This window comes from Sylvia atricapilla, chromosome 1, assembly GCF_009819655.1.
Source record: "Sylvia atricapilla isolate bSylAtr1 chromosome 1, bSylAtr1.pri, whole genome shotgun sequence".
Classification (NCBI taxonomy): domain Eukaryota; kingdom Metazoa; phylum Chordata; class Aves; order Passeriformes; family Sylviidae; genus Sylvia; species Sylvia atricapilla.
Window position 1 is genome coordinate 5,059,797 of NC_089140.1, and position 23,388 is coordinate 5,083,184.

The 23,388-nt window shown below is 38.4% G+C and overlaps 1 protein-coding gene across 2 annotated transcripts in view; it reads right to left on the reverse strand.

The window, feature by feature from the left end:
* Positions 1-2,368: 2,368 nt before the first annotated feature.
* Positions 2,369-23,388, reverse strand: part of WDR48 (WD repeat domain 48) — a 28,434-nt gene continuing 7,414 nt past the window's right edge. For both annotated transcript variants that reach the window (XM_066314136.1, XM_066314145.1), the window contains exons 2-19: positions 21,323-21,463; positions 20,915-20,993; positions 20,551-20,633; positions 20,306-20,435; positions 16,749-16,837; positions 15,785-15,886; positions 15,223-15,447; positions 13,809-13,883; positions 13,357-13,459; positions 12,954-13,051; positions 11,269-11,376; positions 10,791-10,887; positions 10,186-10,281; positions 7,995-8,100; positions 6,530-6,617; positions 5,895-5,971; positions 4,973-5,165; positions 2,369-4,384 (exon numbers count right to left, since the gene is read on the reverse strand). In XM_066314136.1, the coding sequence (XP_066170233.1) occupies positions 4,289-4,384; positions 4,973-5,165; positions 5,895-5,971; positions 6,530-6,617; positions 7,995-8,100; positions 10,186-10,281; positions 10,791-10,887; positions 11,269-11,376; positions 12,954-13,051; positions 13,357-13,459; positions 13,809-13,883; positions 15,223-15,447; positions 15,785-15,886; positions 16,749-16,837; positions 20,306-20,435; positions 20,551-20,633; positions 20,915-20,993; positions 21,323-21,463 (1,986 nt within the window). In that variant the 3' untranslated portion in view covers positions 2,369-4,288. The remainder of the gene's footprint in view (positions 4,385-4,972; positions 5,166-5,894; positions 5,972-6,529; positions 6,618-7,994; positions 8,101-10,185; positions 10,282-10,790; positions 10,888-11,268; positions 11,377-12,953; positions 13,052-13,356; positions 13,460-13,808; positions 13,884-15,222; positions 15,448-15,784; positions 15,887-16,748; positions 16,838-20,305; positions 20,436-20,550; positions 20,634-20,914; positions 20,994-21,322; positions 21,464-23,388) is intronic.

A 23,388-nucleotide genomic window follows, 5' to 3' on the forward strand; every position in this document is an offset into this window, starting at 1 on the left:
CCCAGGGCTGATGGGGGCTGAGCCAGGAGGAGCTACAGGACCTCAAACCTCTGCTCAACAGAGGCCACAGAAAGCTGGCCAAGCCCTGCCCCAACTGAGCCTAACCTGATCCATGGGAACTTTCCATACAGCATAACCCTGGACTAGGAACGATTGTAAAACCCCAAGATCGTGATAAGGAAATAACCATCCTACAGATAAACATGCAAATCTCATTATTAGCAGCAATATGGATGCTGAACTAATTCTGGCTGAACTTGAATGAGTGAATGGATGTATTCATTGTCTTTAAATTGAACACCTACTGGTAGATTATAACACCAAATTCAGGCAGTGATGATTTAATTTTCCCTCTTAAACTTTCACAGCAGGCTTGACAATCTACTGAGCCTCCTGCTGTACTGCTCTAGGCTCTGTGCAGAGGCTGCTCAGCCACACTTGAACTTCTCTGAGCTGTAAATCAGAAATGCAGCAGGAAAATGGATCTCTGCAATGCTGAGCAGAGATCACACCACTCATGTACTGGTGGGCTCATGTACTTCCACATGTATTCTCCACCTTTCCCCAAAACTGGGCAACTGTTTTCACCTCCAAGCAGTTACACACGAACAGGCTCTTAAGAGAAAGCAGCTACAGCTTACTCACTGCATTAATTAGACTGTGTTAGTGTTCCATTTCCTGGGCACTGCTCACACAACCCCCCTTCTTGGCTTTTTCCTTAAATAAACACTAACTGGCTTTGCTTCTGCTGTAGCAGAATTTCAACTGTTTGCTCTAAGTTCCATTTCTAAGCTACAATATGTAATTAAGCATTCAGAGTCCCCTGAAAAAAACATTTAGAATAGTGTTACCATATCTTTAGAGAGAAATCAGACATGTCCTACCCAGGCTCTGCTCTGCATGGTGTTTGCACAGCACTGTACAGAAAAACCTCCACTGCAGCACAGGGAGCTATTGCTATCAAGCACTTTGTCAAGGGTGTGTGTGCTCCCAACAGCTGTTATCCAGCTGGGAGCTGACTCTACCTGGCTCTGTTCAGGAGCCAGCATCACATCCACAGTGTAAAATGATGTGCTTAAAGACTGGCTCTAAATGTCAAGTCCAATAAATTTCTAGGGATAAATTTGAATCAAAGAGGACCTCTGTGAAAGGAAAAATAATACCTTGGTGTAATGTCTCTATACTAGTAACTGCCCTCCCAGTCCCTGGCTGCCCCTTTCCTGGGGAATACATTGACAACCCAACTAAAAAAAATCCCAAGACCTAGAGGTAGAACTAAACTAAGGTCCCTTCCAACCCAAACCATTTATGATTCTATAATAAAGCTCATCCAGTTCCAACCCCCTGCCATGGGCAGGGACACCTACTCCTAGAACAGAAAGCCTAGAGCCCCATCCAGCCAGGCCTTGAACACTTCCAGGGAAGGGGGGGAGTCTACAACCTTTCTGCCTAGAGCTTATTTTGACTATTTTTTTAGTGTTTTTTAAAGTCACTGGTAAATCCTTCAAGCAGTTCTCATCCTAAAATGATACTTGCACTTTGGCTGTAAGTTCTGAGCCAAGCTCTCCTGTTCTCACCCCACCTAAAGCAAATAAAAAATTACCTGTTGTACACAATTTAAATGCTTTTCTGGCAGACAGGCTGCTCTACTAAACACTAGATTTACAACTCCTTCCCACTATGGACTTGGAAATTAAATAACTTCAGCAAATTTGCAGCATTTTCTATGATTCTAGCAATCTGAAACTGTTCACAATGTTCCTAGGAGCTGTTACAGATCATGCTTTTCCTCCTCCTGCCTTACAGACAGCACAACTCCAGAAAAGGTGATGGAATTTAAAAGGTAGTAGCAAAAAACCCTCCTCTCACTTTACACTCCATCTAAGTCCGAGCTGGGAATCTGAGAGCACATTTGGGCACTGAATTACTGTGTCCTCAGAGAGCAGCTCAGATGATAATTCCTACAGCAAAAGCCCTCAGCATTCTGTCCTGGGATTTTCAACATCAGCAAACCCAGCTTTGTTTCCCATGTGCCTCTTACAACCTTTCCACACCCAGACAGCTCAGCAGCAACTGGCACAAGTCACTTGTTAGCACAAAATACTTTCATGATACAAAAGCAGCACTGCCCATGTGACATTGTCCCCTCAACAGGACTCAGAGGTCACACCTGAAGATCTGCTCACCTCAGAAATTCTTATATTCAACCACATCACAAGAATCTCTTCACAGGATTCTGCTAAGGCACTGCCATTTCTTCAGCCATTGCATTACTTGAGGCTTCAGAGCAGGCTTGACTCTGAAGCCCCTTGTCAAATTCAAGCTCCAAAATTGCACAATTCATCTAGTACACAAAACAACTTGAAAATATTTTAACTAAAGCCTTTTATTCTATACAACTGGGAAACATCATTTACCCTTCTGGCATTGCAGACTCTTCCATTAATCTTTCCTGTTACTGTGTTTCAGGATGGTTAGAAAGAAAAAAACAGAAGGAAAATTACAACCTTGGGCTGATCAAACAAAAAATTACTGTGAGCAACTCCAATGTATACAATAGGACAGGAAGACAATCAGGAAACAAAACATAACCCAAACAGTGGCTATTGGAACAGACAAAGACTCTTGCTATTAATAAATACAAGTCAGGACAATTTACCAATAAAAGTTAGTTCTGTTTAACTATTTAATTCACAAACAGCACTGAAAATGTGCAGTTAAAGCACAATTGTGTCAAACTAAGCATACACAGAAATGGGGATAAAAAACTGAACCTGATTCTCAATAAGATGGGAAAAGACATGCTAGCTTAATTCCGAACCATGGTTTTGTCTAAGCAATGAACTTGTTTTGCTAGGTTAAAAGTGCAGAAGGGAATGAGTATTTTGACTATATTTTGACTATTTTTTTCAAATAAAACATGATGAAAAATACTTTACTTTTTGTCTGACCAATACAATCCCAGTAATATAATTTATTGGGACTTTCCTTAGGCCTCAGCCTAAATCTTGATCACAAGATACAGGATGGGCTAGAGCATGTGTCTCCTGAAGAAACTCCAATAATATACTGCCCCTTGAAGGCACTTGTGCTTCTGCTTCAGACAAGAGTCATTTCTAAACCATTTCTCTACAAGGATTTGTAATTTGCTCTGGCTACAAATGGTTTTCTGGGATATCCCCACATTTTCTCACAAAAAGCTGAAAGGCCCTTACCCTCCCTCCCCCCAATAAGTTAAACTTCTATAAAAGATTACCATGAGCCTATGACAGTCACAGATTTTTAGAAATAGCAGTGAAAACAAGATCTGCATAAATCTCTAACAAAAGAACAATTGCATATAAAACCTCGGAAAAGAAGAATCTTTTGAGTATTTTTATCTCATGAATATGAAATCTGCTGAGAATTTCTAAAGTTTAACATTAAACATATGAAGTTATAATCAAAATGGTCTGAAGTTTTAACAAAATGTCACATACCTTTGGAGCACAGTTACCAAAAATTAGACTAGTGTGTCTTTAGAACACCTAGGACACAGTGCAGGAAGTAGTTACATATATATTTAGAAAAAAAAAAAAATCTAAGTTGCTGCAAAGCACGTTCACTCTATTATGATGCACAGCATCACTGGACTCACACTGCTCTGATATTTTTCTAGTGTTCTTATCTTGCATGTCAACAGCTCTCTAAAGCAATTAACACAATTCTCATGTTAACCCTTGGTTTGCAAGTAAATGGGCCCATACAATACCTATTTTCTGGTGTTTTCTTTTCCAAATTACTTTTAGTGGTAGAAATGCTTAAGTAACCTGTGAGAAATCATTGCTGGAACTTTATGAATGGAATGTACTAAAAATACCTTGTGTGCAGTTCTCAATTACATTGTGAACAGTGACTAATACGGCCAAACCTGTTTGATACCGAGCATGATGGGATGAGGGGATTATGATGTTCTGGAAAAAAAACCAAAAGCAAAAAGGAGGAAGCAAAAGTCTGCACTGGGTTATCATCCACTCTCTGTACACCTCACACAACATGAACCACTCAGGGACCTCCCATCTCATTGACTGAGACTAGGACAGACTTTAGTTTAAGTCATATAGATTTTTTTTTTCCTCTATATTACAGGTCTATTAGTCACTTCAATTAAATGTTTACTTCCCGTCCATACTGAGGCATTAGAAGTCTCATCTACCTTACAGGGGGTTCAGTGGGCTGCTCTAGAACTACTCTTGGAACCAGCACAGCAAGGTCAGGTGTGCAATGACCGCTCTGGGGCCGCGCTGCCTCACGTTGATTTCTGGCGGTAGTGAAGCGTCAGGTCCCCGCCACTCTTCCAGATGAAGTGCTTGACAGTTCGAAGGTCCATGTTGGGGTCCAAAACCTACACAGCAACAAGTCGGCTTTTACTTCACAAGTCTGCTAGGCTGGTAGAAATTAAAAAAAAAAAAACCAAACCAAGCCTTCCACTTCGCCCACAGGACGGTATCAGTTTTCACAAAGATGAGCCATGCAAAGACTCACATTTTTTAATTAACAACTAAGCCCGACGCATTACTGAAAGATTTTAGCAGAGTGACATGCAACTTTAGATTACAACCACCTCCTCAGTACCTAACCTTCATGACAGTTACCAGGCAATTAGTGGTTTTGGATCAATTTTGAAACCTACCAAAAAAGCTGAACTTAAAAAATGCTAAAAATACCACTCTGTGGAATTGTATTAAGCCCATTTGTTGACTATGAGTAAGTAACCCTAAAAGGGCCCCATGTTAGACCAAATTATGGAAATCCTTTCAGCTGCCTATCTGCAACTGTCAGAAACTTGTGTCAGCACTAAGTTAACCTAATGTCAAAACATTTACTTAGTTTTAAAGGTAACATATAATTTATAGCATATTTCAAGCTCAGAACTCAACAATTCACAACCAATTCACTGCTAGGGCTCGGTTTTGATCACAGGGAACTTTACCTGGTCCTGGCATAGAAGTTCAATCTTCTCCTCTGCTAGCACAGCAATGTCCTCCTCCTTCTCTTGTTCTCCTGCTTTCTCATTGTTGGAAGAGCTTGTTGTCTGAGACTCATTGTCCAAGTTGATAATTTTCTCATACACGTGTTCCATCACTTTTCTCACCTGCAGCATGTCACTGGCTGACAGCCGGTCTCTACAGGAGTTACAGAAGTTTGTCAGGAAAACCTTGAGAAGCAAACTGCATTTCTTACCTTCACAACACCTTCCTTAACTGTAAGCAAACCATGCAACTATACAGAGATCATCTTTATATTGTCTAGTAGTAAATTATCAGGATCATCCAGAACACCATGCCTGTATCAGCAATTTATCCAAAGAGCCACACAGCAAAAAACACAGCAAAAAATGTGGTTGAGATACTTAAAAGACCAGATAAAAATCTGCATTGATTTCTAACCAACCCAGCACCCAGTTACAGCTCATGTGACTGGCAAACTAGTTTGCATTCCCTACTGGCAGTTTTTGTCCCTTTTCCTTTCAAAAAGCAATTATTCATCTCTGTTAGCAACAGGAAACAAAGCTGTGGTTCTAAACAGAGTAACAATCTATAAATTCATCTTTTGATTAAATACCACAAAAGACAAAGTTCCATTTCAGTAGTTAGTTGTTAGACATTACTTAGCATAAACTTGTACAACTGCCTGTTGAACCTAAATCCACAGTTCTTTTAAATATTCTGATATAATTTAGTGCTTTAGAGCAATGCTGCTAAAGAACTTCTACAAATTCATCAAGCAAAAAATAATTATCTGAAAAATCAGTGAATTGGTTTAGTGGGTTTTTTTGTTTGTTTTCCTTGAGCTTGCAGGGTTTTTCTGCAATTTGAATATTTTAAGTTGATATTCATATTTGTATTACTTACTTTTTTAGAGTTTTTGCCCCTGATGATGAATGAGGTTGGAGGTAGAAGGGAATCTTATTGAATTTGGGCATATTTTTCTAGAAAGAAACAAGTTTCAGAAGAGTTAATTTAGGATGAACCCTTATCAGCTCCTATTTGTAGCACCTGCTACATGAAGTATATTCAGATCCTAATTATCAAAACCCATGAGATTCCTAATCAACATCCCCAACACAGCCAACTTCCAAATTACTCATACTCCTGAGACACTTCAATTTAGATGATGCACAGATCATCTAGCTTTTGAATATAAATTATAATTTATTTCAAAGGCAATTAGATAGTATCAAAAGACAGCAGCAATATGAAGTGTATTCTCTGTTGCTGAGTTCCTCACTTGAAAAGGATACCAATTATGCACAGGACTTTGAATTCTTTGTCTGAGACAGTCTGTCAAAAGAAATTGAGCAAAAGTACCTCAACTGGACACATCAAAAATAATGCATCAGGAAAGGTCTTGATTACAGACCTTGAGATGACTTATTTTAAATACAAACACAGCAAAAATTTAAAATGTAATTTCAGATACTGCAAAGTTAAATGCAGTATATCTCAAAAAACCTAAAAGAGGCCAAACTTATACACCCAATACTTACATCCACAGTGATGTCAATTACCCATTGTGGCACCGTTTCATTAAGGAGCATGGATTCAGTTTCACCCCCTGAATCCCGACATAACAACCTGAGAGACACAGAAATAACTTTTATTGTAACAACAATTATTGGCATTTGCATTAAAAAAACCTTTCAGGAGAGGTTCTACCCTTTTAATGGGCAGGGAGCCTGACCTCTGTTAGAACTCACTGGGGAAGAGATCACTTATTTTCTGTAAAGACCAGAAGGAGCTGTAGGAAGACAGATCCCAGAGCAGAAACAGGGAAAAGGATCTCAGGAGACTTTGGCTCTGACACAGAAAATGTATAAAAGTACTTTGCTCTGGATCGTGTTATGTTTGTGTGTTGAAGTACAGAACTGTCAGGAGAAAGGGAAACGCATCTGGCATAAAGTAATTTTCTTCTCCTTGGGAAAAATGAGCTTTGCATGTAAAGTATCTGCTAAGCCCTAAGGGAAAGGAATAAAACCAGTATCAGGAAATGTGCACGTGCAATAATGCAAAAAGCCACATTTCATTTTATAAATTGCACTGAGGTATTTTGTCAGATTTCTGCAAGCCACCTTTTAGGACCCATGAACAAGGCTTGCTCCCTCCAGTGGGGTCTTTCCAGTGTCCTCTTGAGGAGCAGCTGCAGAACAGGGAAGATCCACCAGAACAGAATGCAGCAAATATTAAACCCCAGGTACAGCATAAATACATTGATACTGCAGGGGAAAAAAGTCAGTTTCCCAAGCTGAAAGTGGTTTCCCTGTTTTACTGACCAAAACTTACATCATTACGAGGCCTGTTCAGCCTGGGAAACAAAACTGACAAATCAAACATGCCTCATCTCTTACATTTAAAAATCACTATGTCAGTAAATATCAAACAATTCACAGTGTTTGCAAGCTCAGCACTTGTTCTGCAGCACTATTAAACTGTCTCTGATGTATCACATATCACAGTTAGGTTTTTCGATGTAGAATGAGAAGAAATAATTAGCATACACATTGCAATCCAGAACCTGTGTTCCTCCCTGCTAGAGATTAGGACCTTCCACTGGATCATTTTTGGGAGTAGAAGCCAACTGCCTATTGAGTAGCAGCTGAGTAACAAATGCTCACAAACCAGCACAACACACAAGAATCTGAAGTAACACTATTTCATTCTAACACACAGTTCAATTTATCAGTTTGCACAAAGAGGGCACCCAAAACTATCACACAAAATTAAGGACTATACACAACCCTTACTGCTTTAAAACCCCACACCTTGCTGATGTTCAAACTCACATACTCAGTTGGACAATAATGCCTAATCATCATCAACAGCTGCTTATTTTGCCTGTCTAGGGCATGTCTTAAACGTACAGAACAGATCCAAAGAACATTCTTGGTAACATTCCTGCTTGCACTAAGAAAGGGATAGTTCAGCCACTGAAATTGTATTTCTAAGTTTTTATACCTGAACAAAGTGCGTCCTCCAGCCTCACCAAAAATAACTGGTGTATGTGGTGGCACTTGGAAGTATCCATTTCCTTTCTGGACTCTGTTCTCCTGCTCCCCATTCACTGTTGGAAAAAAGCACATAAAGCAGCAGTGAGAGTGCACTAGGCCTTAAAACTGGGCACACATTCCATCTACAGCATATATGTTTTGTATATTTTAAAGATCATATGCTTCATGAAAGCCAAGGAAATCCCCATTTCTAAGATATAGCAAGTATATAAAAAGAAACACTATAGAGTAACAAGATCAATACAGGTTTGTGGAAGGCCTATTTCAAAAGCCTGGGGAAAAAGGAAAATAAAGCCCAAGGGCCAAAACACAATTATGAGGCTTTTTTCCCATTTCTTTTGTCAAATTGAACAATACTAATACTAGGAATTAACTAAAGAGACTCTGCTGAGACAAGACTGTTCTTCCCTCTAGAGTGACAGTACAGAACTCCAAAGAGTTGTTTGCACTGCTCTTCTACCTGGATTTGCCAGATGTCAAAACAATGTGTGAGGAAAGCTCAGACTCACAGTGCCTTGAAAATTCTTGTATTACAAGTTCAATTTATTATAGCTAATTACAGCGGTATGGGTCTTCAAAGACTGAAGAACCTGATTCCATATCAAGTGGATAGGACAAGATTAAAGAAAAATCAGCATTATTGATACACCTCTTGAACAATGCAGCTTCTAATCAATAGGTATCTTGAAACAATGTAGAAGAATTTGGATTCCTGCACAATTTGGATTGGGAAAAATCATCTCCATTACACTGTACCACCTCCTTACAGTATCTGAAGAGATGTTGAGTGCAAGCAACATTAAGAAATTTAAATGCCACAGACTCATGAGATGAATGATTCCTCAGCTTTCTAACCAGAAATACAGGTAGCCAAAGAAAGGTCAAAAATTGTAATAAGCAAAGAAACCAAAAAAGAAAATCCAAATTGGAAGTTGATACTGAAGCTACAGCAAGTGAAAAATCCTATAGCTTTAAAGATTTTTTCATAACACTTCTCTGAACAATTGAGAGGAACAGCACCAGATGTATTTTGTGTTTACTTAAACTCGTATCTCTATGAAAACGCCAGTGTCCAACAAGTACACTTCACCTCCTGAAGTCAACTGCTCAGTGCCAGTCTCCTAATTTTTTTCTTTTGGAACAGCAATGAAAACTGATTTTGTTGTGAGTACTCCAAACATTCCACCAACCCACAACTCTACACAGGAATAAGCAGGGTAGCACCAATAACCCAACACCACAAAAGCCTGGGAGTGACACTTCTCAAACCTTGTCTGGCTCCAAGCTGTGAACTGCCAATACACAACAGGCAGAATCAGCAACTGGATCCAGAAGAGTCTGCCAAGTGCTCTAACCCTCCATGGAGGCCAGTTTTGAAAGAAGAAAGCAACTAATTCTTGGCACAGTCTCATCACAAAACAGTGAGAGATGCTGAATGTACAGTTTTCTTGATTTCATCATATATCTATAGAACGCAATTTCTTGATCACCACAGATGAGAATTTTCAGTCAACTCTGACCTGGGTTGAACTGGTTTCCAACTCAGGAGGTAGAGTCTCTTATTTTGCCAAATTCAGCCTCTCTCTTACATTTCACATGGCTGTGGCTTTCTTCTAAAGCCTGATTGGACTTAGCATTGTTACCTTAAACACCACTTTAAGGTGTTTTCTATAGACCTACTCCATGTATTATTGTATTTTTTTTTCCAATAAAGCTTTTATTTTATTTAGTTCTCAATACCTAGAAGAAAACTGGAATTACATCAAGAGAATACTGGCTAATGTTGGATAACTAAATTACTGCTATTTACTGTGATTATCTAGTGTTTTCCAAGTCAAGCCTCAGTTTGATAGAAATTGTTTTTTATCAATATTTTTCATCATGTTTCTGTAACTTTAGTATCATTTATTCACCTACTTTTTTTACAGACAAACTTAAACCTAAGATTTTTGCTGATACTTTTGGAAATACAACACACTTTCTGGCGTAAAGGAAATTTAGAAGTGCTAAAAACCATTAAATCTATAATTCACAGAGAACTAGGTCCTAAGATGACAAATGTTGTACCTGTTGAAGTAGTAGATATATAAGCAAACAATGCAGAGACAAGCAAAAAAGGAAAATATTAAAATACTAACCATGGTTTATCTCATTTTCTTCTTCATCCATTGGATTGATATGTGTTCTAGGCCAATACTCCAGAAGTGCTTGCAGCAGAAGCCCTCCAAGGTTTACTGTCAAGACACAGTGAGGAAGAACTTCAATCACATAAGGAAATATTGGCAACATAATAATGTCCATTTGATCCACAGCTGAAAATTCCCCAAGAGTCTGAGTCTAGGAACAGCTTTGTTCCCAAAGCAAACTATTTATGGGCACAGAAATCTGCTTGTCACAGTCAGAGCTGCATGTTACAATCTTTCAGGAAAAAGATTTGATTCTGATTTTAGAATCCCTGCTGTTGGATTGTTCATGTGCTTTAACATTCTCTACATTAGGTTATAATTACTTTTTCCCTTTTACATCTTGAAGGTTTAAAACAAGTGTAAACCCTGAACATGACTGTTTCAGAAAAAAAGGAAATACTTTGGAGAATATGCTACAGAATTTAGTATTAAGGAACTAAGCCCCAAAAACCAATCAGATACTGACATATGTGGCACTGGAATACTTCAAATCATATATACTGGAATTTATTCCGATTTCTATGTAAAAATAAACACTAATATTAGTTAAAACTTACATTTTGGATCAGAACCATCAGGACTGCTAAATCCAGCATCCTTTGCTGAAACCCAGGCTGCAAAGCAGTCACTTTCATCCAAAGTAATTGTCAACATCTGTTGGTAAAAGACCACAAGGAATGTAATAGTTGTTTGGGATTAAATAAGTCTATAAATTTCTAACTTTGCTCCTGCTTAGCTGGGAATACAAACCAAAGAATTTCTGAACATATGACAGCACACTTTGGTTATCAAACTCTTAATAATTCGTAATTGGTATTGCTGGACTATAGCACAAGCAAAAACTTAAAAAAATCTGTTATTCAGATTATTAAGAAAAAGTAAAATTTGCTGTTTTACTTGAAAATAAATTTACTCCATCAGATAAGCAATGAATGTTCTTCTAAAGTTCACAAACAAAAACCTTTTTGAACAAACAATACACGAAAACATGTGAAATATGACATTAAACCAACAGATTTAGGAGCTGTATCTCACCCCAGTTTTCAAGTCCACTGAGAACCAGTTTGGCACATAAACCATTTTAAATCTCTTCTTAATTTCTTCTTCAAAATCTACTTTCCCAAGGTCTTCAACTTTACAGGCCTGTTCACCAAAAGAAATGTACAAAAGTACTGAGTCATATCAACACCTCAAGTCTTTTCCTTGATTTTCATATACACTTGGAATGATTGTGACTTATGATCTCTCCCTGAGCACTGCAGTCCAAAAACATACAAGTTATATGTTAAATCTTTTAAAAAAAGTCGAACAGTAATTAATATGGTAGAGTAATTTTTATTCTCCATTTATCTCCGAGGTAGTGGCATCAAGCCAGTAGAGAGGTATGGAAATATTACTTCAGATTACTAGAAAATATTTCCCCTACACTGAGTAGACTGCTGTCTTCTAATACCCTTTGTCATTTTTCTCCCCATCAGTACCAATATTTCAGTACTCCATCAAACACCAATATTTCCTGCACATCAAGAAACAAATTCAGCTCAACTACTGCAATGGGAACAGCAGGGAGTGAATTTCTGTGCAGATGCTTTCTATCTGTTTTTTCTCATACTTTTCCTTTAAAAGTCCTTTAGGTAGTCCTGTTAAAATCCGGATTATTATAATCCACTTGCAGAGTCATCCTGAAATACTTGTTTTAGGCAAACACCAAGGACTGCAACCTTGGTATTTATTCCATCAAAATCCAGGAAAAGCTACAGGAAGCAAAGGGTGCAGCTACAGGTAGGAAAACCTTTCTCTCTTCTTCCAGCATCCTCAATAGAGTCTCAGCTTTCAAGTGCAAGGAACAACACCCTGACCTGGCAAATAACCTCATCTCTACAGTGAATGTGTATTTAAACATATATCAAGTTATACTTCTCACAGCTTTACTAAGAAAAAAAAGAACCCTGAATGAAAGTAAAAATTAACATTAGCATTTGACTTTGGTCCTGAGATCTAATACTGCACATTTAAATACATACTGAAATAAAGAAAAGTTTTCCAAATATAATCTAGATAATTTTTAGCATAAATCTGTATCTTCCAGCTTAATTTCTTTTTCACTTCAGTCAACAACTCAGTAAGTTTGCTGAGCATGCTTTACCTCATTACTAATCTTGACCGCATAGTTCAAGAAGAAGAAAATATTTAGCATTTAAACAGGCTTTTGCCAGAGAAGAAGTTGCTGACCATCTCACTGATGTGGGGTTTGAGTCCTTTCTCTCTGCACTCTTTCCCCTCTCCTCTGACCAATCACTGGGTAAAGCAGCACAAAGAAATGTCACACCAGGCATCCCCAGGCAACACCAGGCTTCCTCTTGTTCATTTTCCTGCCTTACCAACAAACACAAGCCTTCCTTGAAACAAACCCCCATCAAAACAGACATTACTATTGCCTAGAAAAAATTCAAGGGTCTGTATTTCAGGAGAATGCAGATGTCAATAGTGGATTGAATTCAGGTGAATGCAGGTATCAGCCTCACATCAGGGAAAAAGCTACAAAAAAACTCATAAATGCCCCCTCCTTTTTCAAAAGGTAAACTTCGATTGATATCTTGAGACAGAAAGGTGACTGACTTTCTACCACAGAAATCTCAAACACTAAAAAAAATACATTAAAAAAGTGGCACAAAATAATTAATCATCCAACAGTAGAAAATCTGAAATTACATCCTTACCTTCAAGACATCCCAGTATGCCACATTATTATTTGTGTCTTTGGTTAATATGTGCCTCTTGTCATTAAGAATGTGGCACTGAATAATACTAGCACCCCCTGGCAAACAAACAAGAATTAAGAATTAAGGTTACTACTGTCATTATTGTTTTCTAAAATCACATTAAATTAAATTGCATAACATGACATGTTATTCTATGGTTTCACTTTTTTGTGTAAACCTTGGATGTCACCAAGGTTTAAACATGATTTTAACTGTAACTTACGCTGGATAGACAATAACCACATGGTTCTGGTAGAAATCACAGTATCAAGTTTTTAAAAAACTGAGTCAATCTTAAAGCTCTGTCACTTGTGCTAAAGAGAACAGATTTTACAAGGTCCTCTGCTAAGCAGGTGTTTACCTTTTATAACTTGGTCAGGCTGTGTACACAGGGGTGGTATGGGATTGGTACAATCATTATCATAATCTCCTGATGCTCTAAAATTATGGATTCCCTTCAAAGTCTAAAGAAAAAAGAAAATAATGACACTTTCATAATTATTTATAAACTTTGCTTTTATCTGTGAGTAACAAATGCCAGTTAATGCTGCAATTAAGATGTTAAATTATATTTCTTGCAACTGGAGAGTTATTTCTTAAAGCAGCATAAATAGAGAGCAAAGAAAAGTAATTCAAAGCTTCATATCTTTTGAGCAATTTCAATATTAGTATTTTATGATTTATGTTAAAGAAAGGTTACAAATCACAGAACATCCCAGTCAAATTGAAAGCAACAGCCCAACAGCTGCCAAAGCAAGACTGCAAATCCCATGACTGCTCAATTGCATTCAGACTGTAAAATGTATCACTTACCCATTTATTCACAGAGGATTTAGTTGTCGCAACCCAAAGTGCTGGAGGAGGATCAGCTGATCTGTCTAGTTCCATCTAAATAATGAAACAAACTTTCAGTCATGCTTAACTTAGTTTCTCTTTAATAATGACTACTGTCTTGTGTAGACCCATTCCCATAATTGAAAGGGTATCAGAAACAGTATTACTTTCAATTTACTGCAGAAAGTTTAAATGAAAAACAGCTAAGACTAAACTTCTTAAAATCCAGAGGAATTGTTACAGCCAACAAATGAATTGTAGACAGGGGCAATAACAGCTGCAATGTGTATTAACACAGAGTAAAGTTACTTCCAGCATGATGCAATCTTGTCTAAGGGACAGTTTGCTAAGTACAGTATTTCCTCAATTATTTTGTATTCAGACACTTCATATGGTTAAAATGAGAATAAGTTTATACACTAATGGAAAAGCAGAATTTTATACATTTTACTCTGACATTATATTTCTCAGATTAATGAATCACTGTAGCCAAGATTAGAGAGAGGCCCCATCTGACCTCTGTACAGCTGACCAGCACTTTCATTTTCCATTTTGAACTGAAATTTCTCACATTCTGACTTTTCCAGAACTAAATTAACATATCCAAGATTTTATCTTAACACACCAAGCTACAGCTCACTTCCAAGGAAAACCAGGCTGCTTATATTTATTAGTATCTGTTTCAGTTGCACACACCTTATACACCTGTAAGTTCCAAGGGCATGTCACTAAAGTTAGAAACAGCAAAAAAATTCAAAAAACAGTCTCTTTGAAAGATTCAGACTTGTGCATGCAAATATCATGTTTAGGTGTTCAAAAAACCCACAAACAACTCTACTCCTGGTTCCCATGAGTACGTAACAGATTCTAAAACAGTCCTGTGTACATATGCTGCTGCCAAGAAAAATCCACTTTTGTACAAAACCTTGGCAATGCCAGCTCAGTTTCTTAAAACTGTACTAGAGCCTGATAAACCCAACTTCTCGTGTGTGAAGCATATTCAATTTCAGTAATATTCGAATTTGCATATTTTCAGTAGCTGCCAGGCATCCATTTTCTTCAGGCAATTAAACATCAGATGCATTTTAGGAGACAGACCCAATCTGCTGAAGATGTGGTATAGTAAACGCTTGTTAGCCAGTGTGAATTCTTTAATCAATTTGTACCTCAAGCCACTGTTTCATGAGAAACCATGCAATTACCCTTTTATACTGTGAGGGTGACAGAACACTGGCACACGTTGTGAATTCTCCATTCTTGGAGATACTCAAACCCCATCTTGATGTGGTTCCAATGCTCTCAGGCAGGGGAGAGGAGTGGACCAGATGATCTTCAGGCATCACTTTTAACCCCAGACATTCTACGATTCTGTGAATTAAACTCAATTAATTACCTTAAGAACTGGAGCCTTTTCTTCACAGATCAGCACACGGATATCAGGATTTCGTAAATCTGTACAATAAATCTTCCTGTCTCTTCCTCCTGAATAAACATGAGTGAAGGCTTCATTGACCTGCAGAGCCCAAACCCCTTCATCATGGACTCGGTACGTGGCTATGCACCTCTGCTGCCCAAGGGACCACAGGCGGATTGTCCCGTCAGAGCTACCTGAAAGACACTGAGCAACAACCAGCACACTTCAATCCAACTGCTCTTTAAGTATTTTAAAATATTTTTCCCCCCACAAAAAGATTTGATAATTCATAGAGCTGTATTTTTCCACTAAAATGGTGCTAAACCATTTTACAGCTCTAGTCATGATTTCCAGTATTTTATGTAAACAACCCACTCCACCAACCCAGATAAATATGTAATAAAAATAATTTTCACCCATCAGCCTCTCCCCCTTAGCCACTAAATATCTGTAATCTATGACATTAAAAAATGACATTGAAATGGACTAACAACATTTCTTCTCTCTGTACAATGCCTTTGTCTCAGGTTAAAGCACATACCTGGGTGCCATCTCTGTTCAACAACAAAGCTTTGACATTGTCTGTGTGCCCTTTGAGTTTCATTAGTTTTGCACAAGTCCTTGGATCCCACACCCTTAGAACCTATGGAAACAGACATTAGAAAAATGACATTAACACTATTCTTCCCACCAATGTGTTACCTCTGCCGAAATTAAGGCCTTCCAAATGAATCAACCCTTATTCTGAATATGTGGACACCCATCACTGAAAACACATATTAGACAACACAGACATAACTATATCTTATGCAGCTCCAATAATCAGATGTGATCTTCTCCTGATTTTAATTTAATTTGTTCTGGCTTCTTTTGTCCTAAAGAAATTAAAGAATGGAAATGACTGGGAAGAGGACAGCACGATATAGACAAAAAATGTGCTTCCGAGAATCCTCTCAGATGCTTCACTGGTGTATCCTATTTTCATTTTTATATTGTCTTGGAAATAAAATTCTCTCAAGGTTAGATTAGGTAAAAAAAAACCTCACAGAGACTTAAGCCTGTTTCACCTTCCTTTACAACAAAGAGCAAGGGCTGTCTCCTGGGAATACTTGAGCTTCATTAGCTCACTTCATTTCCCACCTCCTGCAGGCATCTTGTAAATTGCTGGCACCTTCTCTCCTACCTGCAGCAACTGCTTCAGTCTTGATATCTGAGTCACTAGCCCTCAAAATCAGAGCTCTTGTGGGGAAATGTAATGATCTCTGACAAAGAGGGTTACACAAGATGATCTGATTGTCTCCTCTATGCATTAAAGCTCGATGGATACATCACCTCTTCAGACTGAAGCAGGATTTGTATCTTACACTTGCACTCCCACTTAAGAGAAGTGTCTGCCCTCACTATTGAAAACACAAAAGCTGCTACAGACATGACATTGAAAATGAATAAAATTGTCTCTTTATACTGAAACTGAAGTGAAATGAACCCCACCAAATTTTGCTTACCTTTTCAGTGGACCCTGATACAATAACTGTTCCCATTTGATTCATTGCAAGGCTGTAGATTGAGTCTTTGTTCCCGCTCAGGGAAGAAGCTATTTCAAAATAAAATTCACATTTTCAACTTTAATGCTGTTATTTGAAAAACAATTTTATTCACACAAAACTGGCATTTTAATACTCTTTGTCTCATGAAAACAGTGACATTCTGCCCCATATATAGAGTTGCCTTAAGACTATAGTCAGCATAGTGCTGGGAAAATTCCATTCCAATTCTTAATCTACTACTGCATAAAAACAAAGTAACCCCTCAGATTTATGGTCATTACAACCTTGGTGACCTTTTGGCATCACAGTTCTGTGCCAGGGCGATCAAGCTACTCTTCCTCAACTATGTTATTGGAATATGACACTTCTTCCTGATCCTGTAACACACATTATTTGGTTTTAAGTGCAGAGATTTTTTTTCCAAGCCAAGTAACAGTAAAATTCTACATTCTGTATGCAGTGCTCTTCTCCTAGTTCAGCAGAAATGCAGAGAGAAGTTACACTGCAGCACTGAAATGTGTTATTTGAGCAGGGATACTACCCCTGCATTTGTGAAAACCATATGGCAGCTCCTCAGCACCACACCTACCATCAGAGCTGAGGAGTTCTACACCAACCAGCCTAACCCACTTTTGGAGATTGAAGTACCAGTCCCTCAACTCAGAAAAGCACAGACACAGCAAATGAAAATCATCTATTTTGAGAACACAATCAGGCATCTAATCAAGCCTCAAATCCATACCATCAGTATGCCAAGAAGGCTGAGAACAGCAACAAACTGCATGGCCAGCAAAAACCTTCACACAATGATCTATTTAGATGATGGAGCTAAGTTTCCATACAAGATTTGTAACCTAATATCATAATGTAATATCCCATTTTGTCACAGTGGAGAAGCCTGTGTTAGGGGAGGTTTAGGCTGGAAATCATGAAGAGGTTCTTCCCCCAGAGGGCACTGAACAGGCTCCCCAGGGAATGGGCACAGCCCCAAGGCTGCCAGAGCCCCAGGAACATTTGGACAACGCTCTCAGGCACAGAGTGAGATTGTTGGGGCTGTCCCATGCAGCACCAGGAACTGGACTCAATCCTTGAGGTTTCCTTACAATTCAGGATATTCTATAAGCCTGTGAAGAATTATGCAGCTTTACTTCTGAGTCCTCTTAGCCACTGGTTACAGCATCCAAATGCAAACTGTCAAATGAAACCTATTATTGGGTGCTAAAATAAAGTGAGAGCTTTCCACAAAACACAGAACTGAAAACTCTTGAAGGTTAGCACACTGTTCAACAACCATAATAATTTAGGAAAGGATTACATACAGAGTTAGCAAAAGCTGGATAGCAGGAATAGGAGAATGTTAAATGTACAGAAGCAGAATTTATGCCAGAACAAAAGCAAAGCTCAACTCCACTCTCTTCTGGAAGAGACTACTTCAAAAGCTAAGTCCCTCCACTTAATTTGAATTACAGCTCTGCTGACTGAGAGACTCTTTAAAAATAGGCTTCTCCTTAATGCTGGTTTGTGTACAGTGCTTCCAGGTAATCAGATAGAAACCTAATGCACAAGGACAGTTTTCACTGGTACTCTGAAAAAATCCATACTGCTTGAAAGGACTCAGGAAAACAGGTTCTGTGAGCACATATACTGTGTTCTTTCCAACAGAAACAGTTACTGGGGAGCACTAAAATGAAAGTACAAAATCCTCTGCTTCCTCTTCTTCTCCCTTATGAAATATTTGTGCTGCTACTCCAGAAATGCAAATTTCTTCCTGTCACCTTAGAGGCAATGTCTCCACTTCCATTTGATCTTGGGTTCAAAACAAGCACCAGCTCCTCAGTACTCCCCATCTCCCATTTCTGATTCACTTGAATCATTTAGGTTCTGTATCACTGTTACAGTGCACAAGAAATGTTTTCATGTTTCTTTATTATCCCTCAACTGAGTTTTCCTGTGAGCTCACAACTAAATTCTTCCTTCAGAAGTCTTTGTTCAAGTAGAAGACAACAAAACTTACCATTATCAGTAAGGTTTGACTACAAAATAATTCTACCTTCAGTGAAAAAAGGGAAGAGATAGAAGGATTTTATATTTCTGGGAAATATAAATTTCTTTAGTCATGTGCCATCCCTGCTCTCTAAAGCCATGTCTGTTCCAAAGGCTACTCAAACATGTCAGCACAAGGCTATACTTGAATTAAAAAGTTCTTTAGACAATAAACACAAAACTGACAGTTCTGCCCAGCAGATGCACCTCTGGTTTTAGAAGCTACCAAATCTATAAAATTAAACACACCTTTCAAAATCAGCCCAATACAGTAAATAAGACCCCCCACACCAAGAAAACTACATGCCTGCCTCTTACAGAACCACATGAAATGTCTTAGGAATATGTTGTGTAAATTCCAAATTTTAGTTTTGCAGATTTTCCTTGAGTCATTCCTAACCTACGAGCAACCAGGCTTATTCAGAAAATTAATGTGTGGCAGTGTGCAAGATGGTTCTGTTCTTTCACAATGCACACGTGAGACTGCTACTCTTTAAATATCCATCAAACTAGCTAAAATATGAAAGATCAGTCATTGGAAACACAATTTTTCCAACCTACCTAAGAACCAGTAAAGTATACTGCAGTCACACTAGACTTCCCTTCACAAAAAATCAACTGTAAAATAGCCCATACAAACCAAAATGCCATGGTCCAGATCTCTGTTATTCACTTAAATCCAACTGAACCTAAAGACTGGTGTGACACCTCCCAGAAGAGCAACTTAACCAGCTCTATCCTGACCATCCTAAAAAAGGCAGTGATGGATTTGCTGTTAAAAGAAAGATCTCACAATTTATATAATGCCTTTCTGAGGGAGAGAAGCAGGACAGGTGACTTCCTAAAAGATGATGGTGACTTTGAGAATTAACCCTGATGGGTAGGATCTACAGTTTCTCCTTGCCTTCCAATCTCTAGTGACATTACACCAGTATGTTATCCTCATTTGTCATCAGTGCTTTGTGTTACTCTTGAGTGGTTCTTGGTCTAGTTTATCTGGTAACTATTCTTCTGACAGAGTTTTGACAAATGTATCAAGTCCTGCTTTAGGAGCTGTACTGTCTGTTTTTTCAGCATCTATACAAACAAAAAACCGACCCCAAATTATAAAACACAAAAACTGTAGAAACGAATAAGCTAAGAGAACATTTCTCTAAAATGTTGGGGTTGAGAGGTTAAAAGGTTCCCAAGTTAAAGCTCTACCAAGTTTCAGAGCAACCAGCATGTCACAGTTCAGGATAAACAGTGCAAAGAGACTTGTCCTCTATTCTAAATGCCACAAGTGTTGGCTGCTCTAGATTTCCAGCTATTACATAACAGCAAATATGAATGCATACAAACCCCACCTTCAAATTTCTTGCCCGCTTTTTATGCGCAGCTAGAAAAAGGCATCCACAGTTTTAAACTGACCTCACAGACGATGCTACTCAATAAAATGCATTGCATTTGCCTCCCCTCCCCCAGGTACCTACTTGTGACAGTATTATTTGAGGCAGTCAGTGCTGTGAGAGTATTTACATCCCAGAGGAATATTTGTCTGTCCAGCCCAGCAGATGCTACCAGCTCCTTATCTTTTGCATATGCTAAAGCTTTCACATAGTCCTACAAAAAAAAAAATGTAACAATATGAATCAATGTTATCCTTTTGAAGTCTCCATCTTAATAATTGTAAGAATGGCAGTGATCACACACAGTATTTACAGATAATGTTTTTCACCTTATGCGTCCTTAGTGTTGACATGCAAAATCCCTTATGAGCATTCCACACTTTAACAGTAGTATCTGAAGAAGCAGATATCACTAAATTGGAAAGAATAAAGACTAAATTTTAATAGCTTGTATATTACTTTAGAGCATATTCCTACTACTCTAATTTGTTTTGCAAAAGAAATTAAAACAATCATTTATACACACATTTCAGTTTTCATTAAAACAGCTGCTTACACCATTTACCAAAATTACAATATACATCACAGATTAATTTTACATGCTAAGAAAAGATGGAAATTAATTAAAGCAGCAGATAATTTACTTTTATACAGTTTCTGAATACTGCAGTTCTGAAACTTTTAAATACTTACACGTTTTGCCATTGCAGCAGAGCACAATGTCATTTACCCAATCTGTGTGATGTTCCATAGATGCTATATAAGGGTCTTGCTGCAAATTAAGAAAAAATAAGCTCATCACCAATGGAGAAGATTGTGACTATCACATCCTGTTGTGGTATCTTCTTCAACCTACATATACATCCAAAGTTTCCTAACGCAGAGTAGTTTGAAATCACTCTCCCAGAACACTTCTGTGAGAACTACACAGTTATGTAAGATACCACAGCATGAGCAATATCAAAAGGATTCTGTGATCGCAATAATTGGCAGCTGTTAAAAAACAGCATCAGGTATAGCCCTGTAGGCAGCTTACCAGCAGAATAACTTGGCAAAAAAATCAAAGGTAGGTTTAGAGCCAGGAAGGCTCTCCTGACTGACCTTGTGCTGATTGACACTCCATATCCTTATGATGGAGTCCCGGCCTGCTGTGAAGAGTCTGTTCAGGGCTGGGTCCAGCTGAAGTGCATTTACCCCGTTGCGGTTGTACTTCTCCACTTCATCCCTAATCACATAGGAAACCTACAACACAGGTGCACAAATCCAATTATGGTATTAAGATGGTGACCTGGCCATAAAATCTGAACACTTAATTTCATCTTTGTAAAACCCTTCATACTTTCTACTCAACAACCTTACAAGTGTTGTCTGTCAGTTTGAGAGTTACCAGCACCACCAAAGTCATTTACCCCCAAAAATGGGGAAGAGTCATAGAAAAGATTCAGCAGTCATAGAACTGGAGCCCAAAAGATTCTTTTAATCATTACAACTTAAGCTTAGTCAGACCCAGAGAACCCTCAGCTCAATTCCCTGTATGCATATTCTGGGTGATCTTAGACAACACACTGAGTCTGTGGCTCACTTCCCAAGTGGATTCTACAGTTTCTGTAGGTGCAATGCCAGTATTTCCCAGCCTCACAAAGGACAGGATATAGTCACCATGGCTAACAAAACACTGAAAGACTGCAGATACAAATTCAATAGGTGTCACTATTATTTTCAAATCAATTTTTAAAGAACTACCTACCCGCCAATATAATAAGAAACTCAAACTCTTAGTGCACTTTCAGATAAATTATTCCATTAGTTTCTTTCCTTACATGTTTGACAGTACTGTGTAAAGGTCATTTCATTGATTTGTTCAGAAAAATGAAAAGGAAATTTCAGGAGACCCTGAGAGGCCACAGCAGTCTCCATTTGTGAGTGTTCAGTAAATACAATTCTAAGACACTGCAGTTTCTTCAGAGCTACTGCACTCACTTTCCTGATCCCTGGGTTTACACACCACTCTGAGGAAAGCCTTCATGCTGAGGGAAAAGAAGGGGAATATGCCAGTTATGCATCTTCCCAGGTTCTATAAAATATAATCAGGACAAGGTAAAATTTCATGCTTGGTATAATCAAACCTGCTCAAAGCAGGAATCCTTTGGATACACAACCACCAATGTTTTGAAAGTGCCTATAAAGAGTAGTCTTGGGCTAGAGATCTTTCTATTCCAGTAATTTTTCACTCCAGTAATTGTGTTAAAGTAGTATAAAGAAAATGTTTTCCAGATCAAGTCAGTGACACAAAACAAATCCAACAAATTAAGATGCTCAGTGGTCCTTATCACAGAAGTGTTCTACAGCAGCTCAGACTCTATACCATGAGAACTGATTTAGCGAACATGGGAAACACCTCCATCAGATTATCCCATCCTCAGGCAGCACAGCCAAAGCACCGATGCCTCCAGAAAACATGTCCAAGGCCATTCTCTCTTTGAGAAACAGCTGCAGCAGCTCCACAGACCAACACTGAAGGATCAAAATTAAGAGCCTGCTGAATCCTTGTGCTTCAACACTCTCCATTACCATTCCAGAAGTCCTTCACTACACTACATTAATGTAGTGTGCATAACTGTATGCATACAATACACATACATAATTGTATCATGTCCCAATGCTCTTAAAGATCTTCTGTCAGCCACTCTCAGCTCTCTCAGTATCACAGCTCTTCCTCCCAGTTTTAGATTGTGTCCTCATTTGCAGTACTTTCAGCCTCTCACCCATTCCAGACTCATCCATAACATTCTCACTATCCATACTCAAGTTTCCACCTACACACAGCTCCAGAGATGCTGCTGAGAGAAGACACCACCAACCACACAGAAGTGTTATGTTAAAACACTTCAAGCGCTTGGGGTATTATTTCTTTGTGAGATGCAGGGAGCAAGATGTATGTGCCACTCCTCACTTGGGCTTCATCAGATCATCTTTGCATCACTAAAAGACCCACACAGATTATATGTACAAAATAATGTTCGAGTCAAAGTCAAGGTATAACATGATCCAAACATAAGGCAAAGGGATGCCCATCAAATTCACGCTGCTGTCTGATTTTTTAGCCTTCTGATGTTTTGCATTTCTACAGCAGCTTTCTTACCCTTGTAACACAAAGACTGATGTTT